At 39.2% G+C, this 23,999-nt stretch overlaps 1 protein-coding gene across 4 annotated transcripts in view; it reads right to left on the reverse strand.

Annotated features, from left to right (window-relative positions):
• Window positions 1-870: 870 nt before the first annotated feature.
• Window positions 871-23,999, reverse strand: part of Cltc (clathrin heavy chain) — a 58,325-nt gene continuing 35,196 nt past the window's right edge. Inside the window, exons 14-32 of one of the 4 annotated variants that reach the window (XM_006247108.5) lie at window positions 23,707-23,870; window positions 18,959-19,084; window positions 18,209-18,351; window positions 17,710-17,944; window positions 15,488-15,610; window positions 14,104-14,249; window positions 13,463-13,646; window positions 13,086-13,278; window positions 12,195-12,352; window positions 11,340-11,504; window positions 11,108-11,215; window positions 10,863-11,030; window positions 10,469-10,750; window positions 10,263-10,373; window positions 8,910-9,080; window positions 8,504-8,725; window positions 7,366-7,386; window positions 3,473-3,548; window positions 871-1,940 (exon numbers count right to left, since the gene is read on the reverse strand). In XM_006247108.5, the coding sequence (XP_006247170.1) occupies window positions 1,816-1,940; window positions 3,473-3,548; window positions 7,366-7,386; window positions 8,504-8,725; window positions 8,910-9,080; window positions 10,263-10,373; window positions 10,469-10,750; window positions 10,863-11,030; window positions 11,108-11,215; window positions 11,340-11,504; window positions 12,195-12,352; window positions 13,086-13,278; window positions 13,463-13,646; window positions 14,104-14,249; window positions 15,488-15,610; window positions 17,710-17,944; window positions 18,209-18,351; window positions 18,959-19,084; window positions 23,707-23,870 (2,921 nt within the window). In that variant the 3' untranslated portion in view covers window positions 871-1,815. Of the gene's footprint in view, window positions 1,941-2,123; window positions 2,470-3,472; window positions 3,549-7,365; window positions 7,387-8,503; window positions 8,726-8,909; window positions 9,081-10,262; window positions 10,374-10,468; window positions 10,751-10,862; window positions 11,031-11,107; window positions 11,216-11,339; window positions 11,505-12,194; window positions 12,353-13,085; window positions 13,279-13,462; window positions 13,647-14,103; window positions 14,250-15,487; window positions 15,611-17,709; window positions 17,945-18,208; window positions 18,352-18,958; window positions 19,085-23,706; window positions 23,871-23,999 lie in introns of those variants that run through there. The other 3 variants (XM_063269683.1, NM_019299.2, XM_063269684.1) reach the window with 3 other exon arrangements.

Below are 23,999 nucleotides of genomic sequence, written 5' to 3' on the forward strand. Positions count from 1 at the left end.
AGTACATGATGAATTTTTGTTGGGAAAAATCCTCAAGGAAACAATAAGAAAGAGTAGGACTGGAGAAACAGCTCAGTGTTTAAGAGCACTGACTGCTCTTCCAAAGGACTAGGTTTAATTCCTAGTACCCACGGGGTAACTGAACTCCCATCCTAGAGGATTCTGAGCCCCTCCTCTGGCTTCTGAGGGCACCGTGTGCACGTAGTCCACAGACATATACACAGGCAAAACACCCATACCCATAAAATACGATATTTCAATTTGCTTCTATTAAGGAAGGGAAAGGAGCATCATAAGTACAGGAAGTCAAGAATGAACTGATTATCTCTTGATTTCTTCTGATGAGAGTAGGTAGAGATCTCGGAACACAGGGCAGCTTTGGCCTGAGAGCCCACGTTTTCACTATGACAAATGAAAACTGACTTTAACAGTGATCCTAATTTGCAAAGGGTGTGTATATGAAGCCTATGCTAATCTGCCTGAGTTGTAGATATAAGCTAGGCAGCTCACTCTAACTATAGAGGATTCAGTCGTGCTGAAGGAAAGTCAATATCCTCGGCCATGGCAAAAACTTAAATTTGGAGCCTTTCAAGTTGAAAAGAAATACCATGCTAGCTACTTTAAAAAAAAATACACCTTTATTTCAAGTCAATATAACACCTATAACTTATTTAGTTAGGGGAAATGCTTAAAACCCGAGTGCTACTAGGTTAAAATGTTGGGAGATGTGAGGGGCGCATTATTCAGTGACGGCTGCACAATCTCTCATAACTGGAGGAATGTAATACCATAATGCATGTCTTCTTCACCCTCTATGCCTCTCTGTGATGCTCCAGCAGTAGCCAGTAGAAACTATGAAAACCACCATTCTTCTGGTTTGAGATGTATTTAATTAAAACTGCAATTCTACATGTTATTTCCACAGTCCAGTAATTTATTTTAAATTGGAGTAATTTCAAATTCCACAAACAAAACTGAAGAACAGCAATATCTTGTTTGAATTCTCTCTTCTGTACACTCAGTGATCTAAAACACCACAATATCCAACATACACACACCTCAGGGAAGGGTTAGTAAATACACACGTGTGCAGTCATGGTGCTCTTTGTTCCTGAATGGAATGGTCCCACAGAAAAAGCACAGGATACAGCACAACATGAGGGCACCTGTTACACATGAAGTGAGCAACACACTAGCATTTTCTATATGCATAATGGGGAAACCTGCATAGGTTACAGGGCCTGTGATACTCGTTTTAAAAAAAAAAAAAATCAGGCAAGTTGTCTGTATGCATTTTCAAATAATTTGGAGAGCGCTGTGATCCAATGTAAGATATGCTGATTAGTGTTGTCTTTGTTGGCTCTGACAGTCTTGCATGGTCACATAGCAGTATTTTCACGTTAGCTTTTCTTTGAATAAAAGAGAATTAAATGCATTTAGACAATACATAGTGAAAGCTGTTTACATACACTAAATTTAAGAGATTCAATATTAGAGTTTCTTTGTTTCTTTAAACACTACAGAGTGCAAATCAGGTTCTTCACAATAGATTGAATAGTAAGCAGTTCTTCAAAGAATGAGGGGGAGAAAAAGCCCACGTGAGTACTATTCCCCTTTGAAAAGAAGGTCTAATGATGCGGAATGTGAAAATAAAGTTTTAACATAGGCGATCCGAGTCTATAGTTAGAACAAAAAAGTAGTCCTTCATGAAGTAAAGGTTACAAGAACACGTTGCCTGTTTCCCGTTTATAAACTGAGAAGTGGGTGGACGATGCTTCAGTATGAAAATAGGAGACTACGGGATCAGCTTCCGTCTCACATGCTGTACCCAAAGCCAGGCTGTGGCTGCCCATATGGTGGTGCAGTATAACCATAACCAAAAGGTGCCTGGGGAGGGACTGCCACACTGGGTCCGGCTGTTAGCATCAGCTGGGGCTGACCTAAAGTGACAAAGAGGAGGAGAATCTGTTAGCACCAGAGTTAGCAGTATCCTCTTTCCCACTCCAGCAGCACACTCACAATTCACTAAGTTGTGTGTAGGCACTTTTGACTGTCTCAATTTGGAGTACAGTCTTGCCCTGAGAAGGTTCCTGTCTTAAAAAAGCCAACAGAGCAGGGCTGAGGGCCACAACATCCTATATTTAAAGCAGTAACACATGCACATTTGACATTATCAGGCCATACATCTGCCAACAAGCCTATCACATAATACACATTACATTTAGTGACTAAAATTTTAGCACAGGAAAACTTTACAAGTTGTTAAAGTTAATTTAAATATCTGATTCTAAACATCTGAATCAAAATGAAACCTTATACGGTTCTAGCAAAGAATCCAGCGCTAATTTAGAGACAGCAATAAAAAAACCACATTCAAATATGCACTAAGATAGGCAATGCATTAGGTATGAAAACACAAGAACGTATATACCTTCTATCAAATACTTGCTGATGAAGCTGAAATAGGTGCTGACCACATAAAGAAAACATGACACGTAAAGAACTTTTAGAGAGAGAAACACAATACCTCCTTATTCCTACACATCATCTCCCACTGGAATGGAAGCCACTGCACTCCCAGCACAACTGGTTCCCTGCGTCCCCTTCTTGTAGCACAACCAAAATTTTATTTAGTAAGCAAGTATGGAAACCGCTTTACCAAAGAATCACCTCTGGACTATTGAAAAAACTAACTCTATTTCAACTCCCTACTTAAAACTCCATGAAAGCCCAGCAGGCCATGAATACCTGGTAAAAAAAAACAGCTATCTTTTCCCTATTTCACATATGTCAAAGCTCATGTACTTTAGGTCTACCCTGTCCCCTAAGTCCCCCCAGTTTATCTGCAGAAATAAAGACTCATGTACTATCATTTTCCTTTGTTGCCCGAGACAAAATGGTCCTAATTTTATACTTCCTTCCAAAGAAAACCGGGTTATAAAACTTTTAATCATACTCCTCAAATCCAATGCTCATTAAATGTGAGATGCAAAGGGTTAAGTAGCCCACACTGGCTAGTGTAGGAAGTCAGACTGCTTTAAATGATTGCTTTAGGGTTTGGAAGCTCTCTCTCTCTCTGGAAAGTTATCAAATGGAAACTTAACCCCCACTCTCTGTCCTAGTAACATTTAGAGTTAGGATGCACTCTCTAGGCAAGGCACACTGAAGACAGCCTTGCTACATTGATTCTTCCAAAATTGAATTCTTTCTTAGCCACTTAGGAATGAATAGATCAGTCATCAATCAGGCAACAAGAAAGCCTAGGCCACCTTTAATAACTACTTTTGAGAGACTCTATGCATGGAAGATCATCAGAGTGGATACCATAAGAATGAGTTTTAAATGGTGCTCAAGAGAGAATGTGAACAGCTGGGAGAATTATTCCTTAACTCAGCAAATGTTTTGCCCCTCTCAAAGCTTGCTACATGGCAGAAGGTCTAATGCAGCCCTTTGAACATAAGAGGCAGATTACCATAAACAATGGGCTGTGTCTCTGTAGCTTGTTCTTCTTCTTTTCTCAGTGACTCCGAAGCATCTAATTTATCCACCTAAAGAAAAACAAGTCATGTTAGAACCTCAAAAGCATTACAAACTTAGGTTTATGGCAGAGAGTGGAAAAGCCTTAGTATGTTAAATTCTGTCAAAATAAAACAGACTGCAGGAACCTTCTCAGCCCTCAGATTCAATGTCAGTATTCAGACTTCAGTCACGGTGTTTCTCAGCACTGTATTATAAACCCTCAGGAAGGGGGGTTTATAAATGTTATAGCAGCTCACGCCAGGCTAAGGCTGTTCATGCTAGGATGCAGCCTGAGCAAGGACAAAGTGGAAAGGAACCACTTTTCAAATGGAGGAATGCACTATCAGAGGTGACAAGGAGTTCATGAACATAATACTTCCTTCCCCAGGAGAATAGGTTTACAAAAAAGTGAAATGAGTGTAACGGCTGCAGTAAGAATCTAAGCAGAATAGGCTGCTCTGCTCACTATGCACAGCCCCTGTTGGACCTCACATTTTACAGACCGAGACTCAAGTCTCAAGCAGCTCCACATCCACCCTTACTGTAGAACATCATTTTCCTTAGCTGCCTGAGACAAAATGAAAAACTTAATGGTAAATGGCTCTAAGAAGTAACTAGGACTGCCTGAGTTGGCTCCAACTTTGAGAGAAAAGCTTTTACTTTTAATGAAGCTGAAGAAATAAATGGCTGTTATATACTAGCTAATCAAAGTGGGCAACATCAGATAATATCAGTCTAAGTGTGTGAGTCAAAGACAGGAGTGGTATTACCCAGATCCTTTTAAGAGCTAAGTGGGGGTTGGGGATTTAGCTCAGTGGTAGAGCGCTTGCCTAGCAAGCCCAAGGCCCTGGGTTCAGTCCTCAGCTCTGGGAAAAAAAAAAAAAAAAAAAAAAAAAAAAAAAAAAAAAAAGAGCTAAGTGGGGAAGAGGACAAACCACTTCATCAGTCCTTGAGTTTCCTTCTAGAAAATGAGGCTGAGAGAAGCTGCCGTTTCCAGGGTCAATTACTGGCTATCATGATTCATCCTGTATCTTCTATAGCGTACACTCTCACTGACTCTGTACTTTATTTGTATTTCAAACTATATTTAGAAGTTGGTTCTGTTTATAACTAATCTTCAGATCTCAAGGGTTCTATGTGCTGTTTTCAAGGCCAAGTGTGCTAAGAATGTGAGTACAATGGGAGGAGGAGCAGGACATGGGCAGACATATTGGTCCATGAAAAAGGGTTAAAAACTACATTTTTCTAAAATGTTAAAGCAGTACCCGGGTTCTACTGGAAACTTAAAATAGTGCCTTTGAGTGTACACACAGGCAGAGGGTTAGGACAGTATTACATGTACTTTGGGGCGCAAGGGACAACAAGCATGTGCGTATGGAAGTCAGGGGACAATTTGTAGAAGTTAAGTTTTCCCATCCTGCTGTGTGGATGCCAAGGAGAGAGTCAAGTGTCAAGCTTAGCAGCAAGCACATATCCCAGCTAAGCAGCCCCAGACAATGTTATCATTCTCATTACTCCATGTGAAGACAATCTAGGTCTAATCCAGTCTTGTCAAAGAGTTTTGAGAAGTAAGCTTCAGTAGTCTGTCTACCCTAGAAAAATGGGTTTGCTTTGTTCAGTTTGGGAGTTTGGGGGCTTTGGGGTGGGGGTGGGGAACAACAGAGGGCCACTGTGTATCCCTAAGCAGTGGTTTGCTTCTACATACTGTTTTTTAATTTTACAGCCTACATGATATGTGACAAATTGTCTTAGTATCAAATTAAAGACTACTAGGGAGTGTAGTAGTCTTGTGAAATACCCACTATTTGGCATCCAAGTTTACAACAAACGTTATCCATCTCTGGAACTGAAAGCACAGCTCTGCCATCGAGGTCTCCTGGTTTGCTGACCTAGCTAGTGTGTGAGAATGACCTACAGAGGGGTTATACAGGGAACACGTGGATGTCTATGTATAAGTAACTCCAAAGAGATAGAAGAAAAATGAAACAAACAAACAAAACCCAGCACTTTATAATAAAACCCCAGACTTTGAAGGAAAATAAATCTTAAGTATACAGACACATACAAAAGTTAATGTCTGATTAAATGTTCAACACAGGTCTGATACAGAAACACATGGGAGACTAGAAGAGCCAGCATTATCTAACTGCCCAGTCACTGACACAGGCAGGGAGGAAGGAAGAAGAGCACAAATCCCAGAGGAGAAACACCAACATAAGCAAAAATGCTGATGTTTTTATATTATGGGATAGCCTCTGGCACAAGAACATCCAGTTTTTGGTTTAAGCCCAATTTAGATTACACAAAGAAGAAAAATGGGAGGAGATTTTATGAACACAAGCTTTTGTTAAGAGCTGTAACAAAAGTTTCTGATCCTTGGGTTTAAAAAGAAAAATTTAACATGAGCATGTCACTGAAATCAGTTCCATCTGTAATATTGAAAATCCACTAAAATGCAAAAGGCTTTTCCACAAAGACTGCAATATGCTGCAGAGGAAAAGTTAACATGCAGTCAGTTATTTTGGTGTATGTGTGCATGAAAAAAAGGCAAAAGTACTGAAGCAAGAAGTGAGATCTGAAGATGACTGGTGCCATACAGGCTCTCAAGAAACACACACAGCCCACAGCAATGCTCTATGTTTCAGAGTAGTATGATGTAATTGCAATGACTTGTACATGCTTGATTTAAAACAACGCAAACACTGCAGTTCAGTTCCCCATTTTTCACACACACGCTTTCTAGCTGCCTTGCTTACTAGCTGCTGAAGGGTCTCACACACAATGCATTTACTCAGGTTTGCCCTAAGTTCCAGTGGTGACTCCAGTCTGAACAACATAAGCCCAAGGCATTGGCCCCACCCAAATTCATTTAAAATTTAACACTCCTTTATAGCCCCATCGCTTTCTAGCCATAATCTTACGTCAGGAATACGTTTTAACGTTCATTTTATTTATAGTGGGAAAGAGATAAGCCAATGGAGAAAGCAGCAACCAAATGGTGCTAATTTGGCATTCTTGGATAATGAGCCAAAGAACCAACTTGACGGCAAATTTTGGTAGTTTTGAAGGTGTGCTGATTACAGATAAGGGTTAATGTTGCCTTGTTATACACACAGATAAACCATGTTGCTTAGCAACAGTTGCAGCAAGCTTGGCTCTCTCAGGACTGAAAAGATCTTGGCTCTTCTTAAAAATGGACTAGCACCATGAGAACTGGACACCTGGAGAAACATGAGGAAAGTCTCTTCGGAAGCAGCTAGTATCTCTTGTATCTACTTTCAGCAAAAAAAAATTAGTAAGAATCAAGAGATCAGAAACTGGATCACAGTCCTTCAATACCACAAAAAACCCAGAAAACAAACAAACAAAAAAACAGCCCCACAGAACTCCAAAGGCCTCTTAGGGCATGTACATACAGATATAAATTCAACAACTGTCAGGCAAGCTCACAAAATAAAAAAAGATGTTTTGATTTATTTCAAATATTAAGAAAGTCCTAGTATGGTCCAGATACCCTGACAGGGAAAAGAAATTTCCTGATAGTTTGGAATTAATGTTGAAACTCACCATGCTCAGTTTTAATAATATATTAAAGAGAGACTGTGAACCAACTACTGATTAGCCTCCTGCCCTTCCTAAAGCCTATTAGCCGATTAGTAGCAAACATCTACTAATGTCCTACAGCTCTATTATAGTTATGTTTCAAGGGACTTGCAGAGGCTTAGTGAAAATTTATTGGGGGAAGGGGGAAGCAGCAGCAGCAGTGTAGAAAAGGAAGGAAAAAAATCATGCAAATCCTTAGACTTAGTCCTCCAGACTTAAAGATGCAAAAGAATCAACTTTCACCTTTTCCTTTATTGCATCAACCTGCAAAGGAATTCAGAAGGTGCAGCTTAGAAAAAAATCAAATTCCATATTGAGCATAAAAAGGTAGAATCAGCAACAAAGGTTCAGGGGAGAAACATGTAACCACTAAAAAAGGGAGGAGCAAGTGGAAGTCTAGGGCGTACAGGAAGCAAGACTTAGAATCCTGTATAACTTCAAAGCTCACTGCACAAGAATTTATGCTAAGTCAGTGTGAAAGGAAGCAGCTTAATGGCTAGTAAAATGGACAGCATTTAGGTTAACAGCAGCCAGGTCTCAAAGGTGGCATTATGCGTAAGAAAAGAAGCTTCTCTCACCTGTGGCTAAGCTGTGGCAACTGCTCTAATCACACTGAACTTACATATAAAACATTACTGCTTTAAAAACTGTAAGAGCAACACAAGGTATCTAGTTATGTGGTCTTCAAAGGAAGGCATCTCTATGGGGGCGGGTGTTAGTAGTGTTCCCACCCTGTACTCAGGCATGCTGAAGAAATCAAGAGAGACTTCAAGTTTGATTTACTCTGGCAAAATGGATCTTTTAAAGTCATTTACATTTTCTATGCATAAAGCTAGTTAACTCCGGGAAAGCAAGAACTATTCTCACATCAAAAAGAGATGCAAAGATGAACAGTAAACTTTGTAAGGTAGCTGAATCCTTAGTTTATTTAATGTACATTTAGGAAACATGGTTAATTTCAAACTTCCTACAATATTTTAAATTATGTATTTGATTATCAAAAATCTTTGATGACTAGGGAGCTGAGAATACAATGCACGAGAAACAGGCAAAGACATGAAGTCAGGAGCCAAACAAATCTGGAATACATGGAAATTTGAGTTGTAGCAATTAATTTCAAAATGCTATCTTAAAATATTTCAAATATTAAAAGAGAGTACTATTTACTTTAAGAATACAGAGAGTAAACACTGACAAAGCTTGAGTTCCCTTCCTAATCATGTCGCCTGTCAGCTATTAAGAAAAAAAATCCATAATAGGAACATTTTATGGTCAAGTAAATAATTTATACTAGAGAAAAAAAATTGAAAAGTAATATGCATGTAGAATGTTATATATCCTCAAGATTCTTAGCTCTGAATACACTTCTGAGCATCCTTACCTTGGTCAAATACTCCTTCATGACCTGGATGAAATAGGGCATGGCAAAATCCATGATATTATGTCTCCATGCAGTTTCCAGGACAACATCTGGCCTTAAAAGATCGTAGCAGGTGAAGAGACAAGCTCCAAAGCATTCTCTCTTCTCTTCCTGCAGAAACCACTGCAGGAGTTCTTCAGCCAATTCTGTGTCTTTCGATTCAGAGGCATACTGCATTGCATCCTATTCGAAGGAAACAATGAAAGACAATGGTTAACCCCACATGCTGACTTAAACCATCACTGAAAGTTAAAATCATCATCATCGTCGTCGTCATCATCAATCCACTGACTTAAAAACGACCTTCACAAAAGCGAGTTACACTGCCAATTCCCACTGCTCCAACAGCACACCCCATGTTACCGACCTTGTAAAGGCTGTCTTTCTTGCACAGCTCCACACTCTGTTTCCAGCGATTGTTTCCTTTGAAGAGATAAGCAGCAATTCTTCTGAATTCAATGAGTTCATGTTTTTCCAAACGTTGAGCAAGTGAGATGTTGTCAAAGTTGTCATAAGCATCTATTGATGTTCGCAGAGCCTTGAGAGACAAAGGCATTCAGAAGTCAACTATCGGCTCTCATTTAACACTTACGCTCCACAACTCATTCTGATGGAAGCAGTTAGATGGCAGCACGAATGTAACAGCGTAGAGGACACGAGCACCAAACTCCAGAAGCTGTAACCTCTATTCAGGTATCAATCTTCTTGGAGCTACTTCTAAACTGATAAATAAGATGTTCAAATGGACAGTACAACTTCCGAAGGTGCAGTTTTCTTTGAGATATAAATATCCAGTACTGATACTAACTTAATGAATAGGTAATGTAGACAAGCACTTATGCTGTTAGCAAACTATTCATACTGTTCAGCCTTATAGACTAGACTTTGAGCCTAAAGGAAAATCATGCTAAGCCAGGTGTGCTGACACAGAGCTATACCTCAAACACTTAGGCTGAGCAGACACCTGCCTGGGAGGCAAGCCTGCGCTACTAGGTAAATCCCAGTCAGACCAAGAAGTGAAGGAAAAATGCAATTAGATTAACCTAGACAGTTTCTATTTATGTGTTATCTTTCACAAAAGCAAACTTACATGACAAATAATAAGACATTAGGTAAGAAAAGTGACAAATTGGGCTGGAGAGATGGCTCAGCAGTTAAGAGCACCCGACTGCTCTTTCAGAGGTCATGAGTTCAATTCCCAGCAACCACATGGTGGCTCACAACCATCTGTAAAGAGATCCGATGCCCTCTTCTGGTGTATCTGAAGACAGCTACAGTGTACTTATATATATATAATAAATAAATAAATCTAAAAAAAAAAACAAAAAAAAAAAAAAACCAAAATGGCTACAGTTATAAAAAAAAAAAAAAAAAAAAAAAAAAGAAAAGTGACAAATTGTTAGGTCCACTTTACAGCAGTTAAGTTTATAGACTGAAAGATCAGTGTCTCTGGGATGTGGAATAAGGATGTAAGAGAGCAAGGACCCACATGTTAAACTGTTTTATCAAAGCATATATAAAATGTGTCTAACCCAAAGAGTAGAACTTATTATAAAACCGAACACTTACCCATCACGAAAACCTTGCTGAATTTAGGGCGTAAGCATCGATGTGCCTGCTACTTAGAAATGTAAGGCTAACTGGGGTTGTTACCACAGAGCCCCGTCAGTTAACCCTGTCAGAGTGTGATGCTGAGTGTTTACAGAACCCAAGGCTTTACCTGGTAATCCTCCTCTGTGATAAAGAGGTTGTTCAGGGATTCGTTCACGGACTTGTTGTTGTGGTTCTGAACTGAGCGTAAATATGGTTTCACCAGTGGTAGCTGTTTAACCTTTAAAATAAAGTTTGTTAGAAAGATATCCACAGCTGAGAACTGTTATCCAATCTGTCAAAATCCTCACTGTAGAGTTCAGGGCAAGAAGTTACCTTGCTGAAATAATTGACTGCACGAGTATGATCCAACCGTGGAGACAGCACCATGAGCAAGTCATTTAACAACAAGGGCTTGAATTCTAAGTAGAACTGGATTGCTTTGTAGTACAGTTCCACATTAGCCACCTTGGTGATGATGTCTTTGAACTGCCCTTCCTTCCATGCGTCGGTGGGGTGATTCATCATAGTGATGATGGCATTATCATACTCTTCATACTTGTCATACAGAAACACCAGCTCTGCCCAAAGATGGGCTTGCTCTGCGGCTCTCAGCACCTGAGGACAAAACCAGTTGCTTTAGATGTAAATCTTACTCTTGCTATCAGCCTAACAAGGAAAATGTATTTTAAATTATTAGAGTCGCCTCACAGTGGTGAAGACTGGTTACCTTAGGAATATTCACTCTTGACCAAAACAACTCTAGGTGTTCCCTCATTTTCTGTGGCTTGAATTTAGAATACAAAATTGCTAGCTCTGTGAACATTCCCATGTGAGCTCGCTCTAGTCCCAAGGCTGCCTCCAACATGGTGATGAGTTCTTCAAAATATCCACGATCCTATACGAAGAAAAAATGCAATTAGAGAGAATATGCGTACAAAGGTTTCAATTCATGTAAAGGTCTGGTGTCATTACCTGATAGTAGTTGATAAGCTCCTCTAATTCATCTGCATGCACAACAATATGGAGTCCACACATCTGAGCAAGGCGAAACTCTTTCCCATCTACACAGGCAAAGCAGACCTAGAAAAAACATTTTCCACTATGAGAACTCAAATATAAATAAATGCAATTATTTCAACTCAACAGTAGAAAAAAGTTTTCAAACAAAACGTTAACTCCTGATTGGAACCTGGGTTTAGAATACCTCTTTCCATGTTCGAGTACTATTAGCTTTTCTAGCACCATCAACTGCTGCCTGATACTCGCCAAGGTGAACCAGGGTAGACGCCAAACGTCCAAAGTTAGAAACATTATTGTACAACAACTTAGCAGCATCATACATTTTCTCATCATAACAACGGTCACCAACCTAGGGGGGAAAAGCAATCCACGATCAGTAAAATACAGGTGTCAGCTCAATCCTTTTTCAAAATTTGTATCTTACACCAAAGGAAAAGATATGCATATGCTGTAATCCAGCACCCAGAAGTTGATGCAGTTTACCAAGTTTAAAGACACATCCTTCATGCCACTGAGGAATTCCATCTCAAAAATTACAAATAAAATGAATGAACATATACACACTCCTAAGAACAGTTTAATTTCATAGTCCTAACACATTGATTCTGCCAGGGTGGTAAGCTGCTCATTGAATTTTCATGTGTTAAAATGTGGAGGTAGGAAGATAACTCAGTTGGAAAGTACTTGCCGTGTAAACAATAGGATGTGAGTTAATATCCATGACCCACATAAAAAGTCAGGTGTGGTGTGTGCTTGGAATCCCAGCAGAGTGGTAGGTCAGTCTTTTGTGCTTGCTGGCCAGCTAGCTCAAATTACTTAGACCCATGCCAACAAGAGACCCTGTTGTTTTTTTCTAAGTGGATGGTTTCTAAGGAATAAAAATAAAGCCTGCCCTTGGCCTTCATATGCACTTTTATGCGAGCATCCCACTAAACACGCGCGCGCGCGCACACACGCACACACACACACACACACACACACACACACACACACACACACACACACACGAGAGGGGAGGGAATTTAAACAGGAAACTCACTTGCTGAATATGAGCATTATTTGGCCCATTGATGAACTCTTCTAATTCTGCAAGACGGTTTGTTTTAGCCAGTGCAAATATCAATTCTGTCTCCACGTAGGACTCTCGGGCCTTCTTGCGTGCCATCTGCAAATACTTCACCAATTCTTCCCAGTTTCCTAAATAAAGAGAAAAATAAGCCCATAAACTAGCACTCTTATATTTCCAACCAAATATGTTAGATGTCCCCCTGCTAATTTGTTTTTTGAGAGTGTCATGCTATGTATATAGCCTAGGCAGTCCGTGAATTTAAGGCCTCCTGCCTCAGTGGCAGGAGTACATCACCACACCAGCTTAACTCTTTTTTCAAAGAAATATTATGTAGAATGACAAATGTAAAACTGGATATATCTAAAGTCTAAAAATTCCACTACACGTCTGTATTATTACTGCCCTAAAATTGCTTGATACTTCTCCCCACTTTAAAGTTATATACTAGAGCTCTATCAGGATTTTATCAGACCTCAAAACAAAATTAATTTTCTCCATGGATTTTCTTTTTTTTTTTTAATTTATTCATTTATTATATATAAGTACACTGTAGCTGTCTTCAGACACACCAGAAGAGGGCATCGGATCTCTTTATAGATGGTTGTGAGCCACCATGTGGTTGCTGGGAATTGAACTCAGGACCTCTGGAAGAGCAGTCGGTGCTCTTAACCGCTGAGCCATCTCTCCAGCCCCCTGGATTTTCTAAATTCATATAATTCAGTCAGTCTGAGATGCTGAGCTGAACGTTTTCACAAGTAACCAGGGAGTGCTAACCTCTATACTAGCAAAAGTATAGAATGTACTGAATGTTTGGCTTAGTAATTGTTTGGAGGTCTTAAAGACATAGACAAGAAGCCTTACCACTAGTATTGGCGGCCTGAACAACTTCCATGTAAGACGAAGGATCATCTGCTTTGATGTAAGAATCAATGGCTTCCTTCACCATCCCTTTCTGCAACTGAGCTTTTGCGAGTTGACTCCAAACAGCAGGCTCATTGCAGCGTTCAGCAAACTCATATGCACGATCCAGGTTTCCAATATGTTCAATTAACACCTGGGCAACATTTTTGAATTGGTGTTACAGTAAAATGGATCTTACCCAACAGAATTACATTTAAACAGACAGCATTTTATGATTATTCTGTGAAAGCAATCTGTGCACACGCTCACAAGACAATATATTCTTAACATCAAGACATTAGAGTCAGTATCTCAATTTATGTAACTTCATGATTTACCTGCACTGCTGAAGTATTGACATCAAACTTCCGGAAAATAGCAAATGCTTCTTCGAAGAGCTCATTGCTGATGGCAATGTTGGCAATATCTGGCGCATCATAATTGTCCAGGCGGTTAATATACTCCATAACTCGGGTTCGGTCAGCCTTAATTGCAGTGAGGATGAGGAGGTTTTGCAGATTCCTTAAGAAACAAACATTCAACACAATGTTTAAAAAGGTCATCAATGATGAGGAAACACTGTGGCACTAGACGGTTACTTGTGTCAAGGTCAAGGTAAGAAGAGACAGTATTAGGAGAGTAACAATCAAGAAAGCTGCCTAGTTGGGGATTTAGCTCAGTGGTAGAGCACTTGCCTAGGAAGCGCAAGGCCCTGGGTTCGGTCCCCAGCTCCGAAAAAAAAAAAAAGTTTAAAAAAGGTGATTACTTTTGGGGCTGGGGATTTAGCTCAGTGGTAGAGCGCTTACCTAGGAAGCGCAAGGCCCTGGGTTCGATCCCCAGCTCCGAAAAAAAGAACCAAAAAAAAAAAAAAAAAAAAAAAAAAAGAAAGCTGCCTATTCACTTTGTTTCTGTTCCTTCCCCAAACTGACAGGCCACAGTGAAAGACTGAGAAAGCCAATGCAATCCCCTGCCAGCTTACCTGTGTTCACTGAATACAGAGTTATCAAGGACAATTTTCTCCAGCAGCTCAATGAGTTCATTAGGAAGATCTGCTGTCATAAAAGCCTTGACAGTTACTGACACTTCTTCTGGGTCCTGAGTTTCAGACAAGGCTGTCTGTACGACCTACAAAGGACATACATGGAAGAGTTAAAAAAATAAAAAAATAAAAAATCAAGGTGTTTTTAAAAAGACATTGGCTGGTAACAATAAGTTAGTTAACATCTCAATAGAAAATCTCAAATAGAAGGAAAAATGCCCTTTCTACTCGAAGACCTTTGTACACAATATACATGGACACACATTGTTTATAATTATGTTCCCATCAGCAGTTATGTCACTTGCACTTTCCCTGATAGAACACTATCCATGATAACTTATCACTATTACTGTAATGGGTCCTCATCTTCAAATCCCTAGACACAGATTAGGAAATGAACAACCCTCGTTTGTCTACTTCCATATGCCCAGATGCCATGAGTGCAGGAAGCTTTATCTACATGGGAATGCGCCTTGGAAATGCTTTCTAGAGAGTGTGTGTCACTCTCTTTTTGTGTGTCAGAAGAATTTAAGAATCATTATTATAACAAGCAATAATTAGCGCTTTAAATTCAAGATTTCAATTTCATATAGGTATAAAAATCTCCACTGCAGTGCTGTGTTACTTAGTTAGAATTCTTATACTGGTTTGGGTACAGTGTGTGCATGAAGGTGTACAGGTGCTGTGTCTTGCCAGTCACCAGCATGCTCCAGAGGTCTTCCTGTCTGCCTACCCAGCCCTGCTTGTAGGCGATGCTAGTAACCAGAAACTGGGTCACACTTACCAATAATCTTCATGATACTTGGAATTTAGAAAAGAATTGGAGATAGAATCTTGCTACACTCACAGGATGATGTTAATTAACTCAAACTCATACTCTTTCTTTCTCTCTCAAACTCCTAAGTACTAGGGACTTTAAGCTGTTAGACCCAAACATTACTTGGATTTTTGGTTTTTGAATTATCAATCCTCTTTGTGTGCTGACTTACTGCTTTCAATGTCTTAATTTCAGTCATGTATCAGCTAACGATTTGGAGTCAATCCTAATTTATTCCCTTTCTTTAATGGTGATGAACTTAATATAAATTTATGGTTTTAGATTTCACTTTCCTTATAATATTTTACACACACACACACACACACACACACACACACACACACACACACAAACAATTTTACATTTATATAGTACAATTTTAATGTTTTTTTTACTTTTTGTGTCTTCTGTTATAGTTAAATATGACCCATTTGAATATATTTGGATATGTAATGAGAGGAAAGTATTCCAGGTCAGAAAGAAGTGAAACATTTTTGTCACATTTACCTGGTCAATTAATGGTCTTCTGTATGGATTGCTTTCCAGTAGCACACTACCCCACAACTCTGGATCCTTTCGACGGACCAGGTAGCGAGAAAGACTTTTGAAGAGGGAATTCTCATTGCAAACCTAATTAAAACAGCCAGGTTAATTTCAGCGCAATTACAGAAAACGAGTCTGACAGTTATTTGCAATCATGTCAACTCTTTAAAAAAAAAAATCTAGGGAATATCACAGTCAAATATTCCCATTAGAATTCAACAATGAAAAGAAAAAAGAAATTTTAGGAGCTTTTTAGAAGACTCCTAGTATAGCACCTGGTTTTCTTCTTTGCTTGAGCTTCAAATTTCTTTATCCTCCTCTACTTCTCACATGCTAGAATTACAGACACACACTCGCATATTTAGCTTATTTTTGATGTTCAAGCACTAGTATTGTATTAACTTTAAATCATAGCTTTGTATTACACTCTAATACAGGTCTGGTTGCCTTCAAAACTTTCTTCCAGTGTTTCATTAGATACTGAACACTTTTCCATACACCTGCATATAAATATGTATCATCTTTGAAAGCACATACAAACACAGATAAGTTTCTAAGATCTGACCACAGAACAACGCTAGAAGCAATCTTCAGGGCAGAACTCAGTTACTAACGGCATCTTTCATTAAAAAGGGTAGGGGCTGCCTGGAAAAATGGGCAACTCTAATCTGGGAAAGTTGCACAATGAACCTTGAAGTTCATCAACAACCAGGCAACAATGTGAATGCTAACAGAAATTACAGTAATGGACTGTAATTCAGAGTACAACAGGAGTCCATAAATCCGAGAATACTGACGAATAAATATGACAGAACTTTTTTTCAGTGCTGTGATTGTAATCAGGGCCTCATTCATGCAGGCCCAGTAACTCTAACCTGTAACTGGTAAACAGGAGAAAGGGCTACAGTAGTCATCAACCTAGTAACAATGTCTTAGGTTACAAAGGCCTAGTAAGCAGGGACAAGGAGAAAGGACCTGTGGGTGAGTGTGCTCATTTCTTTACCAAAGTACTCCCGAATGGGAAGTGGACAATTCAGTGGAGACTGGCAACATAAAGAAAGAAAATGGCAGCACAGAGCAAACATTATTTAAGCAGTATTCCAAGTAGAGATGTATGATCTAAAAATCTAATTATAGAGAACCATTATTGAAATACTTGATTTTAGCTGCAAAGCAAAGAAATGATTCAGGGAAACTCAGAAATGTTTTTCTGCGGCCAGGCATTCAGCACTGCAGGAGGAAGAACCAGAGGCCATACATTTATATGAAATGTACAGGGGTCAGCAATATGGCTTAATAGGTAGCTTGCCACCAAGGCTGATGACCAGAGTGGTTCATGAGACCCACATACATTGAGGAGATAAAAGATTCCCACTAGTTGTTCTGACTTCTACATACTTGTGCACAAGTAATAAATACTTTAATTAAAAAAAAAAATACAGAACAGGGAAATCCACAGGAGTTGGGTGTGGTTTGGCAGCTGTGAGGTTCTATGAGAAGGGAGTACATGAAGATTTACTAAAAAGAAGCTCTCCTTTCTCAGTGCTGAGAGCCTGGAAAGTGGGAAAGAGTGTTGATTTGCAACACTCAACTCACTAAAAGCCACTGAGATGTTCACTTTACAATGGAAAATTTGATTATGCACTTATTTCACAGCAACAACAACAAAAAACCTAACTAAATACAAATTTCAAAATGAGTTTTAGCAAACGTATCTATCATTTAAAAACAAACAAGTTTCCAAGGACTGATTTAGAATAAAGAGGCTGAAGAGTGGACACAATGGTGATGGTAAACTACAGAAAACCCTGACAACACTGAAACCAAACCTTTCAGAGTTTCTTGTTACCCTCTGACTGACTGTTGCTGGTATCTATATAAAGATACGTCTTCATTCCTAGAAAGTAGAACCCGATGGATACAAACCCGTGAGGAATGTACTGTGGCTGAAATGCTATGTTAAGGTACGCTTGAGCGTGTACAAGAACACAAGCAGAGCTGATACAGGCCAAATCAGCAGAGAGTGAGTGTACAGACTTGCGTTTACTACTATCTCCAAACACAGTTTTAAAATAGCACCCATCTGTCCAAAACTGTTCTGTATTAACTAAAAACCGTATAGAAACTCAAACAACTAGTTAAAAGAAATACAGACGTCTCTGTCCCACTCAGCAAGCAGTACTTACGTTGATTAGTTCCAGATCACACTGGCCACGTTCATAAGCAACACAGGCCAGATGTGGGTCTCTCTTCTCACAGTACTTTCCCACGACACGACTGTCATAGTAGGGGTTTTCACGAAGGAATCTCTCTGGGTTGTTATTGCTGTCGATGTATATTTTGGCTAACGCATTGTGTGTAGCAGGCTCCTCACAGCCCTCATGAATTCTAGCCTCAAGCCAAGGAAGAAGCAGCTTCAATCTAGTAAAAACAACAGAACCCAGACAGACTGTGTTAAAAACAGCACAATCTTCTCATAACTATAGAGATATAGTCACATTTCAGGAAAATACACTAACAAAAACCTTTCAACTCTAAAAGCGAGCGTGTCACCCTTCTGTTAGCTGCCTCCATAAATTTACCCCATGTGTTGAGTGGCCGCAGTCAGTCAGCTGTACTTCAACTCTTCCTGCACTATCAGAAGCCACAAACTTATGTGCTATAGGAGAGGAAACAGTACCACACCTGTTTCTTTTCTCAACTTCAGCAACAAGCTCATCAGTAGAGAATTGACCTCTCACAACAAGAATCAAATTTTTAATGACATCTTCAGAGCAGTCAACATCCAGCAATCCTCCAATAACCACAGGAAGTCGACTTGGATTTACCTATGTTGGAAAAAGAGAAAATAAAAAGAACACCGTTACATGAATAAGCAAAACTGAGGCAAAAACATAAAGACCATTTCTTCTGTTAAAGCCCTGTTTTTAAAATTAGTAGTAAACTATGAATCCAAAATTATGGTTAGATGAAGGAAAAGTCTACCTAGAAAGACCTCATAGTCTACTAACAGGCAGGCAAGCGCTCACCCTAGTCTCTCATGTTGCTTTGGTTGATCAGTTCCTCCTAAGAACTGCTCCAAATGTTGAAGTATACAATAACAACAGCAGAGATGACTGTGACGATTACTAAGTAAAAAGTCTCAACACCGGCAGCACTGCCTTACGAGAGTATCTTGAAGTTGATAAAAGGTTCTAATACCTAACTTAAGACATGTGCTCTGGGCTTCGATTCCTCAACTTTGCAACCCTTTAGACTACAGTAGTTCTCGCACTTAATATTCTAGCATGGATGTTAAATTTTAATCAAAGAAAAGACTGAGCTGGGAAAACATGGAAAGTACTCTAGCAGGCCATTCTTACCAGGCACAAAATTTTGAGAAGAATTCAAAATACTGTAGTGATGTTTAAATTATCTAAATCCCAAAGCACTTACTTTCTGGACATATATCTCTATGTACTTCTGAAGACTGTTTCTGTATAAATACAGCACCAGGTCATGGACGAAGTCAAAGCGGTCACAGACGATGATGAGTGGCAACTGATCTGTGAGTTTCGCCTCCTGAAAGAGGAGAAAAAGAAAAAAGAAACTTCAATTTCCTCATAGCATGAATAAAATATGAGAATCCTTTCTGTGCTGAGGGGAGAAGCTTACATAAACGTAGCTCTTCTGTTAAAAGAAACAACCCCCAAGGCTGAGTGTACATCTCCCCATTTCAAAACATTTTACAAAGTACAGCTTAGATTCACAAACAAAAGACCAAGCCCTTCCCATGCACATCCTTAATAAATAAATTAACAAATTAAGATTTGTGAGCCACCAGCAGCAGTACACAGGTTTTTAAAATCACTACGTGGGCTCTTTCACTAATGAAAAACCCTTCAGCTGAATTTGGCGGTTGATTTAGTGACATTCTCACATTGGTGGCACAAATTCTCACATTTGTTTCAAACTACTCATTTATTTTCTAGCCTCCCCAATGCCAAGCTCTAATACCAAAAAAACCCAGCTGCTAACAATCTATTACAATTAAATCTACAAAGAACACTGTAATAATGGCCGTGAATTAAACATACCAACGAATTTAAAGAAAAAGATCTTTAAATTGCCCATTGCTTTTACCATTACAAAGACGAAGCTACAGTCCTACTTATAGACTGACAGAGATGTTATAGACAGGCAGGTAAGGGTAAGACCTGTGTGGGGCAATTACCTGATACATGTCCTGTTATATTCCACAGACATAAGGTATAGCACAAAAAACAACAATTTCCATCAGGAATTCATTTATACACAGTGACACATTCCTCAATAAATGATTCCTCTAAGAGTTGACTAAGGAAATACAAACTAAGCAGGACAGGACTTTCCCCAGTGGTAGCCACTCCCTTTAAAGCTTGGAACAGAATGCCCTGGGGATGGGGGAGTCTGGGTTGTTTTTTTTTAATCCCCCTTCCAGTACTGGGGATTAGGCTGGAAAGTAATCAGACAATAAAATGGTTCTTAAGACTAAGCTCTGCCACCCAATTATAAATCAAATGATTAATCCATGAAAAGTTCAGAAAATACCAAGGAAATTTTGTGAGCTATTATAAATTTTAAAAAATGAAAATCGCTAAAACTGTGAAATTAGAGCCCAACTGCAGGCTTCACATGAAGGAAAGTCAAAGCACGTGAGGCCTTACTTCAGAAATGAAAACACTGTGCTAACGGCCACTTCAATCATTTCTAGAAAGGATGTCTACTTCTATAAATTTAAAGCTCCCAGGCCAATTTTTCCTCTTAAATAAACATTTAGCACATAAAACATAAGCTTCATCAATTAGGTGAAAACATGCAAGCAAGTTACTTAGTTCATTCCTAAGTTTTCCTGTTTAGCCAAACCTTCACAACAGTTCATGCATAAAACCGATGCTATACGTTTCTAAATATTTTATTTTAATTATGTGTATGGTGATGTGCACATGAATACAGGAGCCTGCAAGGGCCAGAGGCACTGGGTGTGCCTGGAAGTGCAGGCACTTTGTGAAGAAGCCAGCACGCAGGGGTTGGGAAATGAATTTAAGTCCACTGAAAAACCAGCCAACACTGCTAACTGATGAGCCATCTCTCCAGCCCCATGCTCTCTATACACGTTAACCATTTACTAAGTTATTAACCATTATTGTTAGCAACTGTTTTAAGACAAAAAAATGGAATTGTGTAAATACATACACAAGTTTTCTACAACACAAATTTAACAACTATTGTAAGCAATCCTCTGTATCACGGAACCTGCCTCCCAGTGGGGAAAGGTGAGTTTGCGTCAGAGCAGAGTATTACAGCGAATGCAGAGCAGGGCAATGGAGGAGGACCCCGTTCAGAGAGCCTACTGTTTGTTTGCCTATGTATGTGGAGGGCAGAGGACTTCAGGTGCCATTCCTCAAGAGCACTGTTCACTTACTTAAGAGAGTCTCTTCACTGGCTTTGAGAACACCAAAAGATCCACCTTAGCTAGGGTTACAAGCATGAATTACCATTCTCTCCTGGGTTCTGGAATCTAACCCAGGCTTGCAAGGCAAGCACTTTACTGACTAAGCTAGTTCACTAACTCTAGTAGTTTCTATTTTAGGTCAAGTAACTTGAGAAAAACCTCTTATGACGTTTGTTCAGAAACCTGAAGGTCAAGGAGTAAGCCATCAAGGTCTTAGAGAAAGAAAAACAGACAAACAAACAAACAAACAGTCTAGGGCAGACACAAAGCTTCCAACAGCCAAGGGCCAGCAACAGTGAGTCATCCAGGGAGACTGAGGCAATTGCAAGAGACAAAGCATGGCATAAAGGGGAGCAAGGTGTAGACCGTGGGTCTGAAATACTGTCACAGTAAAAGAGCTAGAGACACTCTTAGTGTGCTAGTCAAATAATGCTAATAACATTGTTTGGACTTCTTTGTAGGTACTTTAACCTTTTATAGGTTCTAAGAGAAACTTAGGCAGGCTAGTACAGAGCTACTGAATGAATAATCTTCTCATCCCTCACAGTGTAGTTGGGCTTTGTTTTCTCCAGACATTATCTAAGTATGTTGCTAATGCTAGCTTTGGACTCATAACCCTTCCTGCCTTAGGTTTCTGAGGGCTAGGATTAAGGAAGACCTGTAACATTGGTCCACACAGGCTACTGTTTTCGTATTGTGTCATAATGCACTGTATTACACTGTTCTATTTATTCATTAATGTACTGTATATAATATACTGTGTATAATATACTGTATATAATGTACTGTATGTAATGTGCTGTATTACACTGTTCTATTTATTCATTAATGTACTGTATATAGTGTACCGTATATAATATGTTGTGTATAATGTGCTGTGCATAATGTACTGTGTATAATGTGCTGTATATGATGTACTGTATGTAATGTGCTGTGTTACACTGTTCTATTTATTCACTAATGTACTGTATATACTGTGCTGTGTTACACTGTTCTACTTATTCACTAATGTACTGTATATAATGTGCTGTATATACTGTGCTGTGTTACACTGTTCTACTTATTCACTAATGTACTGTATATAATATGCTGTATATACTGTGCTGTGTTACACTGTTCTACTTATTCACTAAGATCACTTTTCTGAGACAGGTCACATATACTCCAGGTTGGCCTCAACTTCCAGGTCCCTCTGCCTCAGTCTATCAAGTGTGGGTGTTGGGATTCTCTGTGTTCCCATATCTAACTTAAATGTTAAAGAATTACAGAAATGCTTCTTTAATCTTTCGAATATCGTACTCAAGTTGTAATAGTTAAGTTTACTTCTGGTTTAACATAAAAGAAAACTCAAACATTACCTCCTAAGGCTAAAGAAACTTAAAGAAAAGAGTTCAATTACAAAAAAGAAGTTCAACCAAGAAGTACTAAAAAACAAAAGCAAAAAGCCCCATAAACTGCAATGAGACACCAGAGGAAGTGAGCGAGCGTTGTCCTGTGAGATGGTGGGGGTGCGTCAGCGGCACCAACAATTCCTTACATTTGGCAAGTTTCTTGGGATCCTAGAAAGTTTGACATTATCATGCTAGCTCGGATCCCCACAAAAGTCATGGGGCTAAGTATTTTTCTGGCCTTTCGTAGATAGATAGCTACAGACATCTAAGGCAGAGGCTGGAAGACGGCTCAGTAGGTAAAGACACTTGTATGGAGACTAACCTTCTGAGCACTACAGCACCAACACCAACACCAACACAAAATGAAAACATAAATAGATGTTTAAAAAAAATGTGAAGAGTAAAATATAAGAAACCTTAGCCAAGAATGATATAACACCCAAGGCCAGCCTAGACACTGTAAAGTGAGATGATCTCAACAAAATAGGAAAGAAGACTCAAGAGTAAGAGTGCTTGTGTAAATGTGATGATCTGAGTTGGATCCCTGGGTCTTACAGGATGGAGGAGAAAACTACTACCTATTACCCACATTCTTCTCCCCACACAAAAAAAATTTGAGGCAGTAAAAAAACAAAATATAAAACTACCTTTAAAAAAAATAAAGGAATCAAAGCATTCTAAGGACTAGAGGCAAGTCACCTCTTTTGTACATATTAATAATGTACACATTACAGGCATGTGTCACAGCCTGGGAAAAGAGCTGAATATTCTAAAATATGATCAAGAACAATTTTGAACTGTTTTTCTTTCTTTTTCTTTTTTCTTTTTTCTGGAGCTGGGGACCGAACCCAGGGCCTTGCGCTCGCTAGGCAAGCGCTCTACCGCTGAGCTAAATCCCCAACCCCTTGAACTGTTTTTCTTAAACCAGCCATAGTGGCACACATCTTAATCCCTGTACTCAGGAAGCAGGGGCAGGCAATCTTCAGTCTGATCTACACATTGAGTTCTAGAATAGCCAGGGTTACAGAGTGAGACCCTGTCACAAAAGAAAAAGAGAGAAAAAAAAAAAGGAAGTTCTTTGAAAATCAAACTTTTTCCTTCTTGTTAAACAGATGGTTCTTCTTAGGTACTACTTACTAATTTCCTTCCTTATTTCTTAAGAAACCACAGAGTATTAAGTTTAGAAAAAATAACCCAGCACAGAATTGAAGACTGCTAAGATTTTCAAATGTAAGAAAAATATTTTCAAGCATGACTGAACCCTTGTAGAACTGCTGACCTTAAATCTATCCAGAATCATGTAGCTTAAAGCCACTTACCTTGAGGAAATTCTTGACGCGCTCTGGATCATAGCAGTTGCTCTCTCTGCAGATTCTTTCCACCTCTTTGATTTGTCCAGTCTTGCAAGCCGCCTGAATATATTTAAAGTGCACATCTGGGTCTTGACTGAAGTTAACAATGGACCCCAGAAAATAAAAGAGGCCTTAAAGAAACAAAAGTAACGAAATTAAGGAACATAGGCATGTTTCCTTATCTGTCTGTCTGTCCATCTGTCTAAGTCAGGGTCTGACTGTGTAATCCTGATCTCTTTATGGAGTCCTGGCTGTCCTGG

The sequence above is a fragment of the Rattus norvegicus genome, chromosome 10, assembly GCF_036323735.1.
Source record: "Rattus norvegicus strain BN/NHsdMcwi chromosome 10, GRCr8, whole genome shotgun sequence".
In the NCBI taxonomy this organism is placed as follows: domain Eukaryota; kingdom Metazoa; phylum Chordata; class Mammalia; order Rodentia; family Muridae; genus Rattus; species Rattus norvegicus.